Source organism: Harmonia axyridis, chromosome 2, assembly GCF_914767665.1.
Source record: "Harmonia axyridis chromosome 2, icHarAxyr1.1, whole genome shotgun sequence".
Classification (NCBI taxonomy): Eukaryota; Metazoa; Arthropoda; class Insecta; order Coleoptera; family Coccinellidae; genus Harmonia; species Harmonia axyridis.
In genome coordinates, this window is record NC_059502.1 from 39832871 (window position 1) to 39854172 (window position 21302).

Here is a 21302-nt window from a genome sequence, read left to right on the forward strand (position 1 = left end):
AATATATATATATATATATGTATATATCTTAATACAAGAAATATATATATTAAGATATATACATATATATATATATATATATAACAATAGTTATAAGTATGATAAGGGGTGTGGGAAAATTGATAAGTGTTATAATTTCACTCTTCTTTATTTCATTTAGTCGACGTTTCGATCCCGATGGGGACCTTCTTCAGGACTCTACAATAGCAATAGAAAACAGTCAAAAACATGGCAATCACAAAACATGTAAAAATAGTACATACCGAAATACAGAGTTGTAAAGATCTTATTTGAACACAAATCAATAGCTCTCAAGAAAGCAATGAACAAGAACATCAACAAATTTAGCGAAAAAAGATCTGATATTTCGTTAGCACAAGAGTAGAAATCAATTATCATATGTAAATAAGGTAAACAGAAAAATCAACAAAATGAGAGGTTGTCAAAAAAGTTGTCAACCAGACTTGCCACAGAATACACGCACATGACAAATGAAACATAGAATAGTATTAAATCACACTTGGTCGCAGTAATTCACTCTCACCGAACTCAGAACAAATGCGATTATTGAAAGACTCCATGAACCGAATCCAATCCCCTCTCACAGAAATAGTCCGGAACACAGATTTCATTATTACGTTATCCCGACTGTAGAACTTGTGAAAATATTCATTCCATTTGATCCGTCCAATTCTCTGCCACCAAACTGGTCATAATGAATCAAATAAGTATAGATGGAGCTAATATTGTTTACATCCCTTCTGTAATTCATAGAACAAGTGTGTCGTTTAATATGGTACATCTCTAAGAAACATCTTTTCTTTCCACTAACTGCACATTCAAGAATTTTGGTGGAATCATAATCCATTGGGTGATCTTTGTCCCGGGTATGGTCTGCTAGGGCACAAATCTTATTTGGATTCTTGATGTCGCTCTTGTGTTGAGCAATCCTTCTCTTCAAAAGCTGAGATGTCTGACCAATATACACCTCACTACATATTGAACATGGAATACAATACACCACACCACTCATATTATCAACAGTCATCCTATCTTTCACTCGACTGTATAGTCTGTCAATTTTAAAATAAGATTTCGGAATCAATTTAATTTGTGTGGTCTTTAGGAGGTTAATTAATGCATTAGTCATACCATTTATTAGGGGAATAGAAGAGTAAAGAATTCTATCTACGTTCACAGTGTCCACAGTGGTGGATGCGCCCCTCTCTCCATTCGTTGGCTGTCTCGAAGGAGTGGTATTGTATATCAATCTGGACAACAACCTCTTTGGGTATCCATTCTCTAGCATCAATTGTAACAATAACCTCAGATTCTGCTGCCTTAGACTTGGATGGGCAACTTTTTCGATGCGATTCTTCAATCCTAAAATCATGTTTACCTTTTGTCCATGTGAATGATTGGAAAAATAGTGTAAGTATCTCCCTGAACTTGTTGGCTTTCGGTACCAATCCAGAATCAGCCTATTTTCCGGTGTTCGAATCACCCTTGTATCCAGGAATGGGACACCACTCGCTGTTTCTTCCTCCAACGTAAACTGTATACTTTCATGTTCACTGTTGAACCTGTTTAGAACGAAAGTAACCTGGTCTTTAGGTACAGCACATATTAGATCATCAACATATTTCTTGATGAAAGGAATGTGAAAAGGAATGCTAACAAGAATGCAGTCCAGAAGGAAATCCATTACTACTTCAGCAATGGACGGACTGAAGTTGGAACCCATAGGGGAACCGAGCACCTGTTTGAAGAACCTACCATTAAAAAGAAAATAGTTAGAAGAAAACAGGAACTTAATGGCATATATGAATTCTTCTTTTGGTAGACTAGTGTGGTTTTTGATAGTATCCCACTTGTTCTCAACAGCTGAGACTGCCAACTCTACAGGAATGTTGGTGAAAAGAGATACAACGTCCAGGCTGATCAGGACATAATCAACAGGTAACTGGAAACCATTCACACATTGGGCAAAAGCAAAGGAATCTTCAATAAAATATCTACTTCTGGTGGAAGAAAGATATTTAGACAGGATGTCTGAAACAAAAACTGACAGTTTAGAAGTGGGGGTGTTGACAGATGATATTATTGGTCTCAAGGCAAGAATGTGGGGGCCACATAACACAAGTACAAGGTAAATTACTGTACATTTATAATTCAGTTCCCGCTAGATTCTACGGTTTACCAAAAATCCACAAACCCATTCTTGCCTTGAGACCAATAATATCATCTGTCAACACCCCCACTTCTAAACTGTCAGTTTTTGTTTCAGACATCCTGTCTAAATATCTTTCTTCCACCAGAAGTAGATATTTTATTGAAGATTCCTTTGCTTTTGCCCAATGTGTGAATGGTTTCCAGTTACCTGTTGATTATGTCCTGATCAGCCTGGACGTTGTATCTCTTTTCACCAACATTCCTGTAGAGTTGGCAGTCTCAGCTGTTGAGAACAAGTGGGATACTATCAAAAACCACACTAGTCTACCAAAAGAAGAATTCATATATGCCATTAAGTTCCTGTTTTCTTCTAACTATTTTCTTTTTAATGGTAGGTTCTTCAAACAGGTGCTCGGTTCCCCTATGGGTTCCAACTTCAGTCCGTCCATTGCTGAAGTAGTAATGGATTTCCTTCTGGACTGCATTCTTGTTAGCATTCCTTTTCACATTCCTTTCATCAAGAAATATGTTGATGATCTAATATGTGCTGTACCTAAAGACCAGGTTGCTTTCGTTCTAAACAGGTTCAACAGTGAACATGAAAGTATACAGTTTACGTTGGAGGAAGAAACAGCGAGTGGTGTCCCATTCCTGGATACAAGGGTGATTCGAACACCGGAAAATAGGCTGATTCTGGATTGGTACCGAAAGCCAACAAGTTCAGGGAGATACTTACACTATTTTTACAATCATTCACATGGACAAAAGGTAAACATGATTTTAGGATTGAAGAATCGCATCGAAAAAGTTGCCCATCCAAGTCTAAGGCAGCAGAATCTGAGGTTATTGTTACAATTGATGCTAGAGAATGGATACCCAAAGAGGTTGTTGTCCAGATTGATATACAATACCACTCCTTCGAGACAGCCAACGAATGGAGAGAGGGGCGCATCCACCACTGTGGACACTGTGAACGTAGATAGAATTCTTTACTCTTCTATTCCCCTAATAAATGGTATGACTAATGCATTAATTAACCTCCTAAAGACCACACAAATTAAATTGATTCCGAAATCTTATTTTAAAATTGACAGACTATACAGTCGAGTGAAAGATAGGATGACTGTTGATAATATGAGTGGTGTGGTGTATTGTATTCCATGTTCAATATGTAGTGAGGTGTATATTGGTCAGACATCTCAGCTTTTGAAGAGAAGGATTGCTCAACACAAGAGCGACATCAAGAATCCAAATAAGATTTGTGCCCTAGCAGACCATACCCGGGACAAAGATCACCCAATGGATTATGATTCCACCAAAATTCTTGAATGTGCAGTTAGTGGAAAGAAAAGATGTTTCTTAGAGATGTACCATATTAAACGACACACTTGTTCTATGAATTACAGAAGGGATGTAAACAATATTAGCTCCATCTATACTTATTTGATTCATTATGACCAGTTTGGTGGCAGAGAATTGGACGGATCAAATGGAATGAATATTTTCACAAGTTCTACAGTCGGGATAACGTAATAATGAAATCTGTGTTCCGGACTATTTCTGTGAGAGGGGATTGGATTCGGTTCATGGAGTCTTTCAATAATCGCATTTGTTCTGAGTTCGGTGAGAGTGAATTACTGCGACCAAGTGTGATTTAATGCTATTCTATGTTTCATTTGTCATGTGCGTGTATTCTGTGGCAAGTCTGGTTGACAACTTTTTTGACAACCTCTCATTTTGTTGATTTTTCTGTTTACCTTATTTACATATGATAATTGATTTCTACTCTTGTGCTAACGAAATATCAGATCTTTTTTCGCTAAATTTGTTGATGTTCTTGTTCATTGCTTTCTTGAGAGCTATTGATTTGTGTTCAAATAAGATCTTTACAACTCTGTATTTCGGTATGTACTATTTTTACATGTTTTGTGATTGCCATGTTTTTGACTGTTTTCTATTGCTATTGTAGAGTCCTGAAGAAGGTCCCCATCGGGATCGAAACGTCGACTAAATGAAATAAAGAAGAGTGAAATTATAACACTTATCAATTTTCCCACACCCCTTATCATACTTATAACTATTGTTGTATATTGGGAATTAAAATTGTTGATATTTAAGCATGGGGTTTTATGCAGAAGTGAGAAACAACTATGGAAGAGTAGCATATGAGGCGTTGAAGTCATGGTCTTCATACAATATGAAACTGGCATCTTATAGAAACCGAAGAGTGTTCCTTTTGGAATGCAAAAGACAGGGTTTACTTCCCAAACATATTTCCAGCAATATGAATTATTTGTTCAGCTCAGCAAGTGATTCAGGTTCGTCCAGACAGGTTCAAGCTATGTTGGAGAAATCAAGGCGTCTCGTTCTTCAATTTGAGATCACTGTGACTGTGACCAGGATAGGAAGAATGGAGTGTGAGTCTTCCAGGTTGTGGCAGATCTTGGAGGGGTTGCTTCCACCAGAGATGCTAATTCGTTTTGAATCTTACCAGTCCAGAAGGTACAGAAGAGAATTTGCTGCTATCAGGGAGAGAAATCTGATGAAGGTGAGAGCTCTATCGGATGAACTTCTGAAGAGAGTAGAACCACAAGAAAGGTGGGTTAGAAATGTTAGTTCTGTGATTATACCAGATAGAATATTGAAATTCCTAGCACTGGGCCCCAGATTCGGCATTGATATTCCTTTGAAGGAGGTTTCCATGTCGGGACTGTTGGCAGATGTAGAGAGCATTATAGACCTTAATGATAGACTGTCAGATGAGGGGAAGAACATCAAACGTTCCCAAGCTGCTAATATTATAACCAACTACATCAAACCTGGAAAAAGGACTAATAATGTTTTCCAGAGAGAATTTTACCACTGTAAGAGGTACCTAAGTCAACATCAAGAATTGCTTGTGTTACGGGCTGATAAAGGCAATGTTACGGTATTGATGGATAAGGATCAGTACATAGAGCTCTCCAACACAATTTTGCTCAATGAACAATATTACCAACTTCTTCCTAACAGAGATCCAACCATTACAATACAAGGTAAATGTAATGCATTGATTAAGCGATGGGTCAGTGGGGGCCACATAACACAAGTACAAGGTAAATTACTGTACATTTATAATTCAGTTCCCGCTAGATTCTACGGTTTACCAAAAATCCACAAACCCATTCTTGCCTTGAGACCAATAATATCATCTGTCAACACCCCCACTTCTAAACTGTCAGTTTTTGTTTCAGACATCCTGTCTAAATATCTTTCTTCCACCAGAAGTAGATATTTTATTGAAGATTCCTTTGCTTTTGCCCAATGTGTGAATGGTTTCCAGTTACCTGTTGATTATGTCCTGATCAGCCTGGACGTTGTATCTCTTTTCACCAACATTCCTGTAGAGTTGGCAGTCTCAGCTGTTGAGAACAAGTGGGATACTATCAAAAACCACACTAGTCTACCAAAAGAAGAATTCATATATGCCATTAAGTTCCTGTTTTCTTCTAACTATTTTCTTTTTAATGGTAGGTTCTTCAAACAGGTGCTCGGTTCCCCTATGGGTTCCAACTTCAGTCCGTCCATTGCTGAAGTAGTAATGGATTTCCTTCTGGACTGCATTCTTGTTAGCATTCCTTTTCACATTCCTTTCATCAAGAAATATGTTGATGATCTAATATGTGCTGTACCTAAAGACCAGGTTGCTTTCGTTCTAAACAGGTTCAACAGTGAACATGAAAGTATACAGTTTACGTTGGAGGAAGAAACAGCGAGTGGTGTCCCATTCCTGGATACAAGGGTGATTCGAACACCGGAAAATAGGCTGATTCTGGATTGGTACCGAAAGCCAACAAGTTCAGGGAGATACTTACACTATTTTTCCAATCATTCACATGGACAAAAGGTAAACATGATTTTAGGATTGAAGAATCGCATCGAAAAAGTTGCCCATCCAAGTCTAAGGCAGCAGAATCTGAGGTTATTGTTACAATTGATGCTAGAGAATGGATACCCAAAGAGGTTGTTGTCCAGATTGATATACAATACCACTCCTTCGAGACAGCCAACGAATGGAGAGAGGGGCGCATCCACCACTGTGGACACTGTGAACGTAGATAGAATTCTTTACTCTTCTATTCCCCTAATAAATGGTATGACTAATGCATTAATTAACCTCCTAAAGACCACACAAATTAAATTGATTCCGAAATCTTATTTTAAAATTGACAGACTATACAGTCGAGTGAAAGATAGGATGACTGTTGATAATATGAGTGGTGTGGTGTATTGTATTCCATGTTCAATATGTAGTGAGGTGTATATTGGTCAGACATCTCAGCTTTTGAAGAGAAGGATTGCTCAACACAAGAGCGACATCAAGAATCCAAATAAGATTTGTGCCCTAGCAGACCATACCCGGGACAAAGATCACCCAATGGATTATGATTCCACCAAAATTCTTGAATGTGCAGTTAGTGGAAAAAAAAGATGTTTCTTAGAGATGTACCATATTAAACGACACACTTGTTCTATGAATTACAGAAGGGATGTAAACAATATTAGCTCCATCTATACTTATTTGATTCATTATGACCAGTTTGGTGGCAGAGAATTGGACGGATCAAATGGAATGAATATTTTCACAAGTTCTACAGTCGGGATAACGTAATAATGAAATCTGTGTTCCGGACTATTTCTGTGAGAGGGGATTGGATTCGGTTCATGGAGTCTTTCAATAATCGCATTTGTTCTGAGTTCGGTGAGAGTGAATTACTGCGACCAAGTGTGATTTAATACTATTCTATGTTTCATTTGTCATGTGCGTGTATTCTGTGGCAAGTCTGGTTGACAACTTTTTTGACAACCTCTCATTTTGTTGATTTTTCTGTTTACCTTATTTACATATGATAATTGATTTCTACTCTTGTGCTAACGAAATATCAGATCTTTTTTCGCTAAATTTGTTGATGTTCTTGTTCATTGCTTTCTTGAGAGCTATTGATTTGTGTTCAAATAAGATCTTTACAACTCTGTATTTCGGTATGTACTATTTTTACATGTTTTGTGATTGCCATGTTTTTGACTGTTTTCTATTGCTATTGTAGAGTCCTGAAGAAGGTCCCCATCGGGATCGAAACGTCGACTAAATGAAATAAAGAAGAGTGAAATTATAACACTTATCAATTTTCCCACACCCCTTATCATACTTATAACTATTGTTGTATATTGGGAATTAAAATTGTTGATATATATATATATATATATATATATATATATATATATATATATATATATATATATATATATAGATATATATGTATATATATATATATATATATATATATATATATAGATATATATGTATATATATATATATATATATATATATATATATATATATATATATATATATATATATATATATATATATATATATGTATATATCTTAATATATATATTTCTTGTGTGCGTGTGTATGTGACTGAACTCCTCCTAAACGACTGGACCAATTTTGATGAAATTTTTTGTGTGTGTTCGTGGAGATTCGAGAATGGTTTAGATTTACAGTTTGGTCTACTGAAAAATGTTTTTTCAATTAATTTCTTATTTATAAGGAGTTGTTGATTTTGGAATGTTTTACATTAGATCCGGCGGACGGCGCTATCATCGCATTCAATATTATTCTATTTCAATTTTAGTTTGTCCCGACAGATAGTGCTACGATTAATTTGAAAAAAATTTTGTTATTCAATTCTTGTGCTGATTAAAATATTAAATGTAATTATTTTTTAAAGAGTTTTGAAGTGTGTATAAATAATTTTGTGAATTCAGATGTTTTTTTAATTAATTTTTATTTGTAAGGAGTTTTTGATTTTGGAATGTTTTACATCAGATTCGACGGATGGCGCTATCATCGCATTCAATATTATTCTATTTTAATTTTAGTTTGTCCCGACAGATAGTGCTACGATCAATTTGAAAAAGTATTTCGTTATTCTGTGTTATAATTGTGTTATTCAAGTGAAGTTGCTAATTAAAATATTTAATGTCATTAGTTTTCGAAGAGTTCTGAAGTGTATATAAATAACTTATACATTTTGTAAATTTAGTGCGGAATCGAAGTGAGTATATTTTTTATAAATTATCTTTTTTAATTTACACGTGCGTTTATTAACAACCAACATAACCTTCAAGTTTATTTGTGTAGTTAGAGGATTGAATTTTTTTAATTATTTTTATTGACAATTAATTCATTTTTGGAGATATTAAATAAAAAAACTCACAAAATGCGATTACATGTTCTTTATCTAAAATTTGTCATAATAAATCTTTTGAGTTAATTAATTAAAAATTCATTATCAATAAGTAACTCATATTCATTGTATATTATTTTGCAATATTTTATTTTTGTAGAAAAATGCCACGTCCTCGTGGAAGAGCAAGAAATATTGGTCGACGTACTCAGCACGCGCAATTAGTTCATGATCATCGATTGAATAGAACAGTAGAAGAACATTCTATGGATAATGTAAATTTAGGAGATCGAGCTGCATGTACACGTGCAAATGAAAATTTAGAGCAACGTGCTCAACGTCTTCGTGCTAATACATTAAGACAACGAGAGGCACGTCAACGAGCGACCAACGCACATAGAGAACGTAACCAACAGCGAGTACAAGATAATCGAGCATTGGCACGAGCATCACTTAATCGTCTCGCGTTTGTATATGATCCTGAAATAGATTATTCATCACATGCATTGATCACGATTGGTAGTATGGACAAAGAGTGTCAACATTGTCATGCTTTCAAGTACAAAGGTGAATCAGCTGGTTTATGTTGCGCATCTGGAAAAATATCACTGCCACCGCTAAAACCACCACCAGAACCTTTAAAAACGCTTTTAACTGGAATCACATCTCAATCGAAATTATTTTTACGGAAAATTCGTAAATTGAATTCATGCTTCCAATTGACATCATTTGCAGCAACAAAAATTATTCATAATGAAGATGGCCGTAATTTTGAATCCACATTCAAAATTCAAGGCCAAGTATATCACCAAATTGGTTCGTTACTTCCAATGCCTGATGCCGATCCAAAATTTTTACAAATTTATTTTATGGGGAATGAAGAGCAACAATCACATACACGCTGCGTTTACAACCATATAGAACAGATGGAGGAACAAGAAATTGTGGACATTTTGGAAAGGTTTTTGCAAAACCATAACCAATTAGTACAATTGTTCAAGACTCTTTCTAACAGACTGCAAAACGATAACTATGTCATTGTTATTAAAGCAGACAAAGTACCCTATGGAGAGCACGCAGGCACATATAATGTTCCAACCATTAATGAAGTGGCAGTTTTTATGGCTGGTGACCCATGTGAACGTAGAGACATTCGCATACAACGCAGAGATAATACGATGCAAATAATTCAAGACAATCATCGTTCTTACGATGCTTTGCAGTATCCGTTAATATTTTGGGAAGGAGAAGACGGATATCATTTAAATATTAAACAACGGAATCCAACTACAGGTACAACTTATAGATTATCTTACAATTTTTTTTTTAAATGAATAATTTTTGTTTATCTCATAATTATATTTATTTACAGGTGGAGAACTGACCAAGAAAGTTAAAATTCAATCAAGCAAAACTTCGAGCTGAAGAGTATATTCATTTGCGTGATGCAGTAATCGGTAATGTAGATGCAACAAACGTCATTAACAACATCGGTACCACATATATTCTCCCATCATCATATATTGGTAGTCCGCGTCATATGCAAGAATATATTCAAGACGCTATGACATACGTACGTGCATACGGTCGACCAGATCTTTTTATCACATTTACATGTAATCCAAATTTGGGATGAAATCAAAAACTTGCTGTTGTCAGGTCAAACATCGATGCATCGCCACAATATCACTGCGCGTGTCTTTAAACAAAAATTAAAATCTTTGATGAATTTGATCACACATTACTCGGTTTTTGGTGAAACACGTTGTTGGCTTTACTCTGTTGAGTGGCAAAAACGAGGTTTACCTCATGCGCATATTTTGATTTGGTTGGTGGATAAAGTACGCCCAGAAGAAATTGACAAAATTATTTCAGCGGAAATTCCAGATCCGAATGTTGATCAAGAACTGTTTAACATTGTTACTACTAATATGATTCATGGTCCATGCAGTACTCTAAACATGATGTCACCATGCATGAATGATGGAAAATGTACGAAACGTTTTCCAAAACCATGTCAAACTGATACTATCACCAATATTGACGGTTATCCATCTTACCTTCTTACATCATCAACAGTGATGTTCAACGTGAACACCAGTTTGATAAGACTTCGTTGGCTACTTTTGTTGCTAATAATGAAAAAGTGCTTACAGCTGAACAACGAAATGTATATGATCAAATTAACGCATCAATTGCAGCACAACAAGGTGGATTCTTTTTTTGGATGCACCAGGTGGCACTGGTAAAACCTTTCTCATCTCACTGATACTTGCGCGCATTCGATCACAAAATCATATTGCATTGGCCATTGCTTCATCAGGCATTGCAGCGACGTTACTTGATGGTGGACGGACTGCGCATTCAGCACTTAAGTTACCTTTGAATGTTCATACAAATCCCGAAGCAATGTGTAACATAAAGAAGCATTCCGGCATGGCTGAAGTTTTGAGAAAATGCAAAATTATTATTTGGGATGAATGTACAATGGCCCACAAGCATTCGCTTGAAGCTCTCGACAGGTCCCTGAAGGATATCAAAGATAATACTAGGCTTTTCGGTGGTGCTCTACTGCTACTGTCTGGTGATTTCAGGCAAACATTGCCAGTAATTCCACGTGCGACATATGCAGACGAAGTAAACGCATGTTTGAAGGAATCTTATCTATGGCGGAGTGTCAGTAAATTGAGCCTTACTATCAATATGCGCGTTCAACTACAAAATGATCCATTAGCGTCAGGATTCTCTGAACAATTGTTAGACATTGGCAACGGTAAAATTCAACTGTATGAAGATACCCAATTTATTAAATTTCCAGAGAACTTTTGCAACATGGTGGCTACCAAAGATGAATTAATAAATAGTATCTTTCCAGATTTAAGATATAACTATACTAATCATGAATGGCTACGAGAGCGAGCTATTTTAGCTGCAAAAAATTTAGATGTAGACGCCATCAATTTTAAAATACAACAGTCATTGCCTGGTAATGAAATTACATTTAAATCAATTGACACCGTTGTTGATCCTGACGAAGTGGTCAACTATCCAGTAGAATTTTTGAATTCTTTAGATTTACCTGGAATGCCACCACATAATTTGCGACTGAAGATTGGCTCACCTATAATTTTGCTTCGTAATTTAAATGCCCCGAGATTGTGTAATGGCACGCGATTAGTTATAAAAAAAATCATGGGCAACATTATTGAAGCGAATATTTTATCTGGAAAATTCCAAGGTGAAATTGTACTTTTACCGCGGATCCCAATGATTCCTTCAGATTCACCTATACCATTTAAACGCTTACAATTTCCGATCCGTTTGGCATATGCTATGACTATTAATAAGTCACAAGGTCAAACGATGACATTTTGTGGCTTAGATTTAGAAAATCCGTGTTTTTCTCAGGGCCAATTGTACGTTGCGTGTTCCAGAGTTGGAAAACCATCGAGTTTGTTTGTTTATACTCCTCATGGACTAACTAAAAATATTGTACATCCAATGGCATTACGATAAATTAAGTTTTTGTAAATTAAAAAAAAATAAATATATATGTTATAAAATGTTTTGAGTGCAAGCTTTTTCACCTTTCATTAAAATGAGTTAAAGTTTTCATTTACGATGCTGTTATTTATTTAACAAAGTAATAACTTTTCAATAATAATTTTCATCAAAGCGGTCCAGATTGTTTCAGCTCATTAAAAAAAGTATGAAATTAAAGACGTGTGTACAGGACAACGTCTGTCGGGTCCGCTAGTATATATATATATATATATATATATATATATATATATATATATATATATATATATATATATATATATATATATATATATATATATATATATATATATATATATATATATATATATATATATATATATATATATATATATATATATATATAAACACTATGCTTCAGGGAATAGAGGCTCAATTGTGATAGGAAAAAAAAAGTGGTACTCTTTTTTCTAAACCAAGCTTTCGCAATACTTTATTGCTTCTTCAGGGTGTCTAAAATAAACAGATACAAAACATCAATACATTTACGTAAATTAAAATCATCTCGTAAATTACCGAAATTGAGGTTATACAATGAACAATTGAAATTGGTGCAATCATTAAATGGCAAAATCCTTTTATTTCAAAATACAATTTAGTATGTCTAATTAATTTCAACTCAAAAAGTACTATGGCAATCTTGTTTCAACTTATATTTTTTTACTGGGTCGTATTTTTTTTGACGGAATGTCATCTGTCCTTATGTCTAATCACTCATCGAGTGGGCCGTCATAGAATTCAGTTTCTTTTTCTAACAGATAGCTGTATATATTACTTAATATTTTAGTATCAGATTTTTCATTTATAGACTTTTCTCTTTTATTTATTTGGATCATTTCGTGGATAAGTCTTTTATGATAATTGTTTTCAGTTTTTAAAATTTCTACGTTTTCAAAGTCAATTTGATGGTCTAGGTTATGCGCATGTGTCGCCAATGCACATCTATCCTTACCGCTTCTAATGTCTGATCTGTGTAGATTTATTCTGTTTTTCACCCATTGGGAAGTTTGGCCAACATAAATACCGTGACAATCTTGACAACTTAGTTGATACACAACATTACTTTTCAATGTCTTCTGTATAGGGTCCTTGAGTATGGTGTATAATGATTTAACGGTTTTTTGGTTGTAAGTTGTTACTAACACTTCCTCATCTCTAAAAATGGATTTGATCTTTGATGTCAGCCCCTTGATATCTGGAAAAGAGGCATAAAGTTTATTTGTTGGTTCATTTCTCACTTGATTTTGTTGGTTTGATTCAGTTGTTTCATTCGACGCATAAATCAATTTATTGATCATTGATGTTGGATATCCATTCTGTCTTAAAATATCGAATAATCTCTTTAATCCATCTTGTCTGTAGCTTTCATGGCATATTTTGTTTATTCTCTCTTTCATTTCTTTTATAAAATTTATTTTGATATTTATATTATGATTTGATAGGTAATTTATAAATTTATTTGATGAAGTGGTTTTTCTGTACCAATTTAATTTTACAATATTCTCATGTCTGTGTACCTTGGTATCCAGGAATGGAACTCCTTGATCATTGTCTTCCTTCTCGATTGTGAACTGTAAATCTTTGTTGTAGGCGTTTAAGTACTCAAGAGTTTGTTCAATTTGATCTTCAGGTATTGCTGCAATTATGTCAACTACAAATTTTTTTAAGAATGGTACTTTGAAATTTAATCTTCTTGTGCACTCATCCAGTAGATCATCCATAATAATGATTTCTAAGAGAAATAGTAAAAGTAAAATAAAAAAATGTTTGAGTAGAGAAGATGTGAAAATAGCAGTATATAATTACAAAACTGTTAAGAGACTGTATAGTAGGCTGAAAGATACCATTCCAACTATGTTGCATTCAAATGTAATTTATAGAATACAGTGTGAAGATTGTTCGCGTGGTTATGTAGGTCAGACATCTCAATTGTTGAAAAATCGAATATCACTTCACAAGAGCGACATAAATAAAAAGAACAAAAGGTGTGCCCTAACAAAGCACTCATTAGAACAAAATCATAAATTTCTTTTTGACAATGTAGAGATAATTGATAAAGAACGGAATTACAATAAAAGAATTATATTAGAGATGATCCATATCAATGAGGAAGAAGAAGCAATTAACAGTAAATCTGACACGCAAAATCTTAGTGATATCTACACATATTTGTTAACATACCCAAACCGAGAGAAAAATTTCTATGATGGACCTATTGATGAATAATAAAATTTGTGAACAAAACCCACCATCTCTCTTGTACCCATTGTTTGATGCCTTGTCTCATTGATTTTTATCTTCTGTCTAAATTGAATGATTTAAACGCATGTGCAAATACCACCATCTTATTTCATTCTATATTCCACATTAAAATATTGACCTTTATCGACATAAGATACCCAGTTGTCACTTTGAGATTCCTGAAATATTTTTATTTTTGTTAGATTTATGAATAACTTAGTGATTAATTTATATTTGTTGACACCTTAACCTCGATTTCAGTGAGTATGTTTTCAATTGTTTTTGTTTTTCATTTTAATCAAGTTTTATCGATGACTGTATGTACCATTGTGACAGTTTTATGTTTATTTTTTCTTTTTATTGTAACTGATAATTTTTGTTGATATCTTGTAGAAGCCCTGAGGATGGATTGAATAAAATCCGAAAGCTCGGCAAAGAAAACAGAGTATTTTTTTGATGTAAACCTTGGTCGATTCCCTTAGAAATCATTATATATATATATATATATATATATATATATATATATATATATATATATATATATATATGTCGGAAGGATAACGAGGGCAATTGTTCATAAAACAACTCATAAGGATAAGGACAGTCCCTCTCAGAGGAATACCAACCGTAGACACGTGTTTCGGGCTTTCGGCCCTCATCAGTACGGTGAACAAGTGTTAGGATGTGCAACACTTGAAAGAAACAACAAACAAACAGAGTCAACAACAGAAGCCAGCAATCCATTTGTGGTTTCAGCAGGAAGACCCAATGTGTTTTCGGGCAACAACCGACATCACCACGCGGAAAGCTATAGCTAACTGCGTGACATCCGAATCCAGGAATAATAACATGTCGGAAGGATAACGAGGGCAATTGTTCATAAAACAAATCATAAGGATAAGGACAGTCCCTCTCAGAGAAATACTAACCGTAGACACGTGTTTCGGGCTTTCGGCCCTCATCAGTACGGTGAACAAGTGTTAGGATGTGCAACACTTGAAAGAAACAACAAACAAACAGAGTCAACAACAGAAGCCAGCAATCCATTTGTGGTTTCAGCAGGAAGACCCAATGTGTTTTCGGGCAACAACCGACATCACCACGCGGAAAGCTATAGCTAACTGCGTGACATCCGAATCCAGGAATAATAACATGTCGGAAGGATAACGAGGGCAATTGTTCATAAAACAAATCATAAGGATAAGGACAGTCCCTCTCAGAGAAATACCAACCGTAGACACGTGTTTCGGGCTTTCGGCCCTCATCAGTACGGTGAACAAGTGTTAGGATGTGCAACACTTGAAAGAAACAACAAACAAACAGAGTCAACAACAGAAGCCAGCAATCCATTTGTGGTTTCAGCAGGAAGACCCAATGTGTTTTCGGGCAACAACCGACATCACCACGCGGAAAGCTATAGCTAACTGCGTGACATCCGAATTGTTTCTTTCAAGTGTTGCACATCCTAACACTTGTTCACCGTACTGATGAGGGCCGAAAGCCCGAAACACGTGTCTACGGTTGGTATTTCTCTGAGAGGGACTGTCCTTATCCTTATGATTTGTTTTATGAACAATTGCCCTCGTTAACCTTCCGACATGTTATTATTCCTGGATTCGGATGTCACGCAGTTAGCTATAGCTTTCCGCGTGGTGATGTCGGTTGTTGCCCGAAAACACATTGGGTCTTCCTGCTGAAACCACAAATGGATTGCTGGCTTCTGTTGTTGACTCTGTTTGTTTGTTGTTTCTTTCAAGTGTTGCACATCCTAACACTTGTTCACCGTACTGATGAGGGCCGAAAGCCCGAAACACGTGTCTACGGTTGGTATTTCTCTGAGAGGGACTGTCCTTATCCTTATGATTTGTTTTATGAACAATTGCCCTCGTTATCCTTCCGACATGTTATTATTCCTGGATTCGGATGTCACGCAGTTAGCTATAGCTTTCCGCGTGGTGATGTCGGTTGTTGCCCGAAAATACATTGGGTCTTCCTGCTGAAACCACAAATGGATTGCTGGCTTCTGTTGTTGACTCTGTTTGTTTGTTGTTTCTTTCAAGTGTTGCACATCCTTACACTTGTTCACCGTACTGATGAGGGCCGAAAGCCCGAAACACGTGTCTACGGTTGGTATTTCTCTGAGAGGGACTGTCCTTATCCTTATGATTTGTTTTATGAACAATTGCCCTCGTTATCCTTCCGACATGTTATTATTCCTGGATTCGGATGTCACGCAGTTAGCTATAGCTTTCCGCGTGGTGATGTCGGTTGTTGCCCGAAAACACATTGGGTCTTCCTGCTGAAACCACAAATGGATTGCTGGCTTCTGTTGTTGACTCTGTTTGTTTGTTGTTTCTTTCAAGTGTTGCACATCCTAACACTTGTTCACCGTACTGATGAGGGCCGAAAGCCCGAAACACGTGACCAAGGTATTTATAGGACTCTTGAGGACCCAGCCCTGGTATGGTTATATCGTCCATCACATGCAGACCAGCACCGTCATATATATATATATATATATATATATATATATATATATATATATATATATATATATATATATATATATATATATATATATATATATATATATATATATATATATATATATATATATATATGATTTTTAGTAGTAGTAAGTATATACAGGGTGGCCACTTTTTCAATGGGATTGTATTGGTAACTTTTAAACCATAAGAGTTAGAAGGTTGGTCAAATGGAGAAAAAGTTGCATGCATAGAAGCATTATCAAGCAGTTCAAACAAATCGAGATTATCAGGGACGGTTTTCGAGATATCATAAGAAAATTAAATTATGTCATTTTGATTTTTCTTTTTTTCCTACTTCATTTCAAATATCATCAAAAATGTTACAGGAATTTTTTATTTGACAGTAAATTATCCTCAATTTGACGTAATCAGATTTCGTATCCAACGTTTCGTACTCTCTGGGCGACCCTCAACCTCATTTTTTTCAATACGGACCTGTATATTTTAAGACACTTTTCGAAATAACTTTTAACGCTGAATTCAACGATATATCATACAATGGCATTCAAAGTAGATTTCCAGGTGATTTTGACCCTTATCCAATTTTCTTTGGGTCGGATCTGTATTACCTTCATTTAGTTTAATTAACAACATGCAATATGCAATAAATTTCGATAAGAAAATCAACTTACCCATCTTGAACTAAATGGAATATATTAGAATCAGAACAAGAAACCAGTATACTGGTTTCTTGGTTCTTCTTTCATAATAATCATTTTAATATTTCAATTCATAATAATTAAACGAAAGTATCATTTAGTGACAGAAAAATCAAATGATTATTCGAAAGTAAATGAAAATTAATGAAGTAAATGTTCGAAATGTCCACCATTTTGTAAAATGCACTTTACGGTTCTGGAACCCATACTTCTTATACATTTGCTTGTTTGGTCTCCTTGAATACCTTCCGAAACATTCTCAATTTTCTCGCGAGGATCACTATTGTTGTATTTGTCATTTGTTCCGTTGAAACAAATTACAGAATCGAACTTTATTTTGAGATAATTACGATATAATTTTTGCAAGGCTTGGTATTCAAATTTAAAATTATTGTATAGGCGTCTCTTGACTATTTTATTAACAGCAGTTTTTGAAAAATTCCATTCACTGGCCCCAGTTCTCGATTTTTTTCTGGGTTCGATTGAATTTGGGTCAGAACATTGATATCGTTAATAGACTTCTTTTTTTTACATACACACCATTAAATTTGGATGAGGGTCTAAATCACCTGAAAATCAACTTTGAATTACATTGTATGATATATCGTTGAATTCAGCGTTAAAAGTTATTCCGAAAAATGTCATAAAATATGCAGGTCCGTATTGAAAAAAATGAGGTTGAGGGTGGCCCAGAGAGTACGAAACGTTGGATACGAAATCTGATTAAGTCAAATTGAGGATAATTTACTGTCGAATAAAAAATTCCTGTAACATTTTTTGATAATATTTAAAATAAAGTGGGAAAAAAAGAAAAATCAAAATGACATAATTTAATTTTCTTATGATATCTCGAAAACCGGCCCTGATAATCTCGATTTGTTTGAACTGGTTGATAATGCTACTATGCATGCAACTTTTTCTCTATTTGACCGACCTTCTAACTCTTATGGTTTAAAAGTTACCAATACAATCCCATTGAAAAAGTGGCCACCCTGTATATATATATTTTTTTTTATATATATATATATATAAAAAAAAAACAAAATATATATATATATATATATATATATACTTACTACTACTAAAAATCATATATATATATATATATATATATATATATATATATATATATATATATATATAGATTTGTTTGACCGCTTATACAGACCCGAATCGATATACTCTACCGACTTTTCAGTCCAAAACTGACGTTGTCAGACCCGGCTCCGGGTCTGGTAACGTTTAACCATATATTCTTGATCAGGGACGTTCGGGGATGCCAGGGGTAAATTTTCAGCCGGGTGTGAAAAATTGGTGAAACATCATAATATATACAGAAAACTTCAGGGTTCGGCCAGTGCGAGGGCGCTTGTATCGAGGCCAGCACGCTGTATATAATTGATATATTCGATCTACTTCTCCAGACCCTAAATATGACAACGCTGTAGATTGTATATAAACTTAAACCTCACACTCCGCACTGCTTATACAAACCCGGTATATAGGACCGACGTCGATAGAAATCATTTTTTATTTGTTCTTATAGAGCTTGTAAATCGGATATTCCATTTTTCTGATATAAACATCTAAAAACCATACGATTTGAAGGTTATACAAACCCGGTACATTGAATAGACGTCATGAGAATTGAATAGTGATCCTTTCAATTATGAACCTAGCACCCATATTTGAAGAACTTATTGAAACTAATAGTATTCTTCCATGGGAGTCGTTGTAATAAATGCTTTCCTTTAGAGAACGTGGAATTCTGCTTAATGGAACAGAGATACATGAAAATTTTCATAAGTGGTACAAATTTTCTTAATAACTTAAATGAAACGTATAAACTATGATTCCAAATTATACGTGAACGTAAGAGGATTTTTCATATACCATTCATTTGAATCTGTCCCAAACTTAAAAATCCGAAGTTGTTGGAGCTGTACATCTCACTGGGCACGAAACAGGTTCCGTCATATGTATCCTTCGATAAGGAAGCAATTCGTTCAAAAATATACGAACGTTGAGCCTAGTTTGCGAAACACTCATTCTATTGAAAAATTATTTCACGCCTATCAATCAACGAAACTTCGAGAAAAGAGGTTTCATATCTGTTTCCAAAAATTCTTCATAATTTTTCTGCCTATGATTGCACGAAACAAGTGAATGCGGAAACTTCTCTTGAGAAAAAAAGAAGTAAATTGGCCAGATTCGAAAATATTTCTCGCAAATCAAAAGTTGCATGCCAAACATATACTGTTCAGATAACTTCAAAGCGAAATAATTATCGAATTGGGATCAACGTGGAAAATGAAGACGAAAAATGAACTAAGGTAGAAAATCTTTTAAGAATCAAAAGAACTCAAATTACACGGAAACTATGGATTTAGGGTTATCAATAAATATGACTCAAACGACCGCAAATGAGTCATACCAACTTATTCTCCAAGATTCAAGTCTAATTTGGAATCACCCTGTATAGAACTTGAGTTATTGTCTACGCAATAACTTAAGTTAACTCGTAAATCATATATTTCAGCTATTTACTTTATATGCAGGTGATATAAGTAAGGAAGGAAAGCAACTTCATGATTTGATTCTTGTATGAAAATTAGAAGGAGTATTTCAATTTTTTTTTCGAAATCAGCCTCATTTCCAGATACATTCCAGACAGCCCAAATAGTGTGTTGGCGAGTTTAGGGTTTTTGATATTTATAACTGCTCTGAATAAACATCGAATAATATTACTCTGCATCATGTTCGGAATTATTTTTGTGAGAATGATATTTTAGATATATAAATAGACTTTGGAAAAGAATATCGAAAGAGCAGAGTACAAACTTTTTTTGAAATAAATCGAAGCTTACAAGTGTATCTGACCACTTTCAATACAGACACACAAAATCTTAGAATATTTCATTCTTTGGTGCACTAACTCATTGATATGAAATGAGAACTGAAGAGATCTAGTGACAATAGAAAAGTATTCACAATATAAAAATTCTGCAAGAAATATTTTGCCATCAAAAAACCATAACAAATTGAATTGTTCAATTATATTGTTCAGGAAACCAATTATTGAAGAAAGAGGTTAGGACAGCATTTCCATTCTGTATATACTAAATTTGGAAATAAAGTGATCGTCTTTCTATTTCACAACAACGAAAAACATCTACGCTTTGTTCGAACAAAATCGTAAGAGAATGAAAAATTGTTTCGTCATTCGAAAGAAGGCTTTCACGCAGGCGGCAACGGAGGTTAGGTTAGGTAACCTAACCTCCGATGCCGTCTGCGTGAAAGAATTTTTTCGGATGACGATACAATTTTTCATTCTCTTACGATTTTGATGGAACAAAGCGTAGATATTGTTCGTTGTTGTGAAATAGATATTTTAATCACTTTATTTCCATATACAGTAGATAATCCTTCTAATTTTCATACAAGAATCAAATCATGAAAACGTTTTCCTTCCTTACATACATCACCTGCATAGAATGTAAATAGCTGAAATATATGATTTTCGAGCTGCGTACAGAAAATTCCAAATGAGTATTTCTCATGACGACGGCCGTATTTACTGGGCTTGTATAAGTTGCCAAGTGTTAGTTTCAGGTTCATATGCAGAAAGGATGAAATATCTAATATAGAAATAGTTGCCTTTCATTTTCAGCCTACTACATTGAGGGACTGGAGACGTTGATTGGACCATAACAATTATATACAGAGTGGGGCGTTCTCGCATGTCGAATTCGATCTTGTTTATTCGACATTCAAAAGAGCGTGAAATTTTCGGGTTATTGTAGCATCGTTTAACTGGCATAAGTTGTGTTGAGAACTGAAGGAACTATGTCCACGCGGAGTAAAATGAATAGTAAAAATTGCGA

At 34.7% G+C, this 21302-nt stretch overlaps 2 protein-coding genes across 5 annotated transcripts in view; both read left to right on the forward strand.

Annotated features, from left to right (window-relative positions):
• The window catches only part of LOC123672379 (pyruvate dehydrogenase phosphatase regulatory subunit, mitochondrial), a 280794-nt gene that overhangs the window by 33561 nt on the left and 225931 nt on the right, over window positions 1-21302 (forward strand). The gene's annotated exons all lie outside the window — the stretch shown is intronic.
• Window positions 7860-11973, forward strand: LOC123672392. Of its 2 annotated transcripts, XM_045606495.1 has the most exons (3): window positions 7860-8276; window positions 8569-9701; window positions 9781-11973. In XM_045606495.1, exons 2-3 carry the CDS (start codon window positions 8573-8575, stop codon window positions 9831-9833), a joined length of 1182 nt encoding a protein of 393 aa, XP_045462451.1. In that variant the 5' UTR covers window positions 7860-8276; window positions 8569-8572; the 3' UTR covers window positions 9834-11973. The 2 variants fall into 2 exon arrangements, with proteins under 2 accessions (XP_045462451.1, XP_045462450.1); XM_045606494.1 differs by having other exon boundaries at window positions 7860-9701.

Coding starts and splice junctions, on each gene's coding strand:
- LOC123672392 (XM_045606494.1), top strand. CDS start 8,573: ATGCCACGTCCTCGTGGAAGAGCAAGAAATATTGGTCGACGTACTCAG. Junction 9,702..9,780: donor ACAACGGAATCCAACTACAG/GTACAACTTATA, acceptor ATTTATTTACAG/GTGGAGAACTGACCAAGAAA.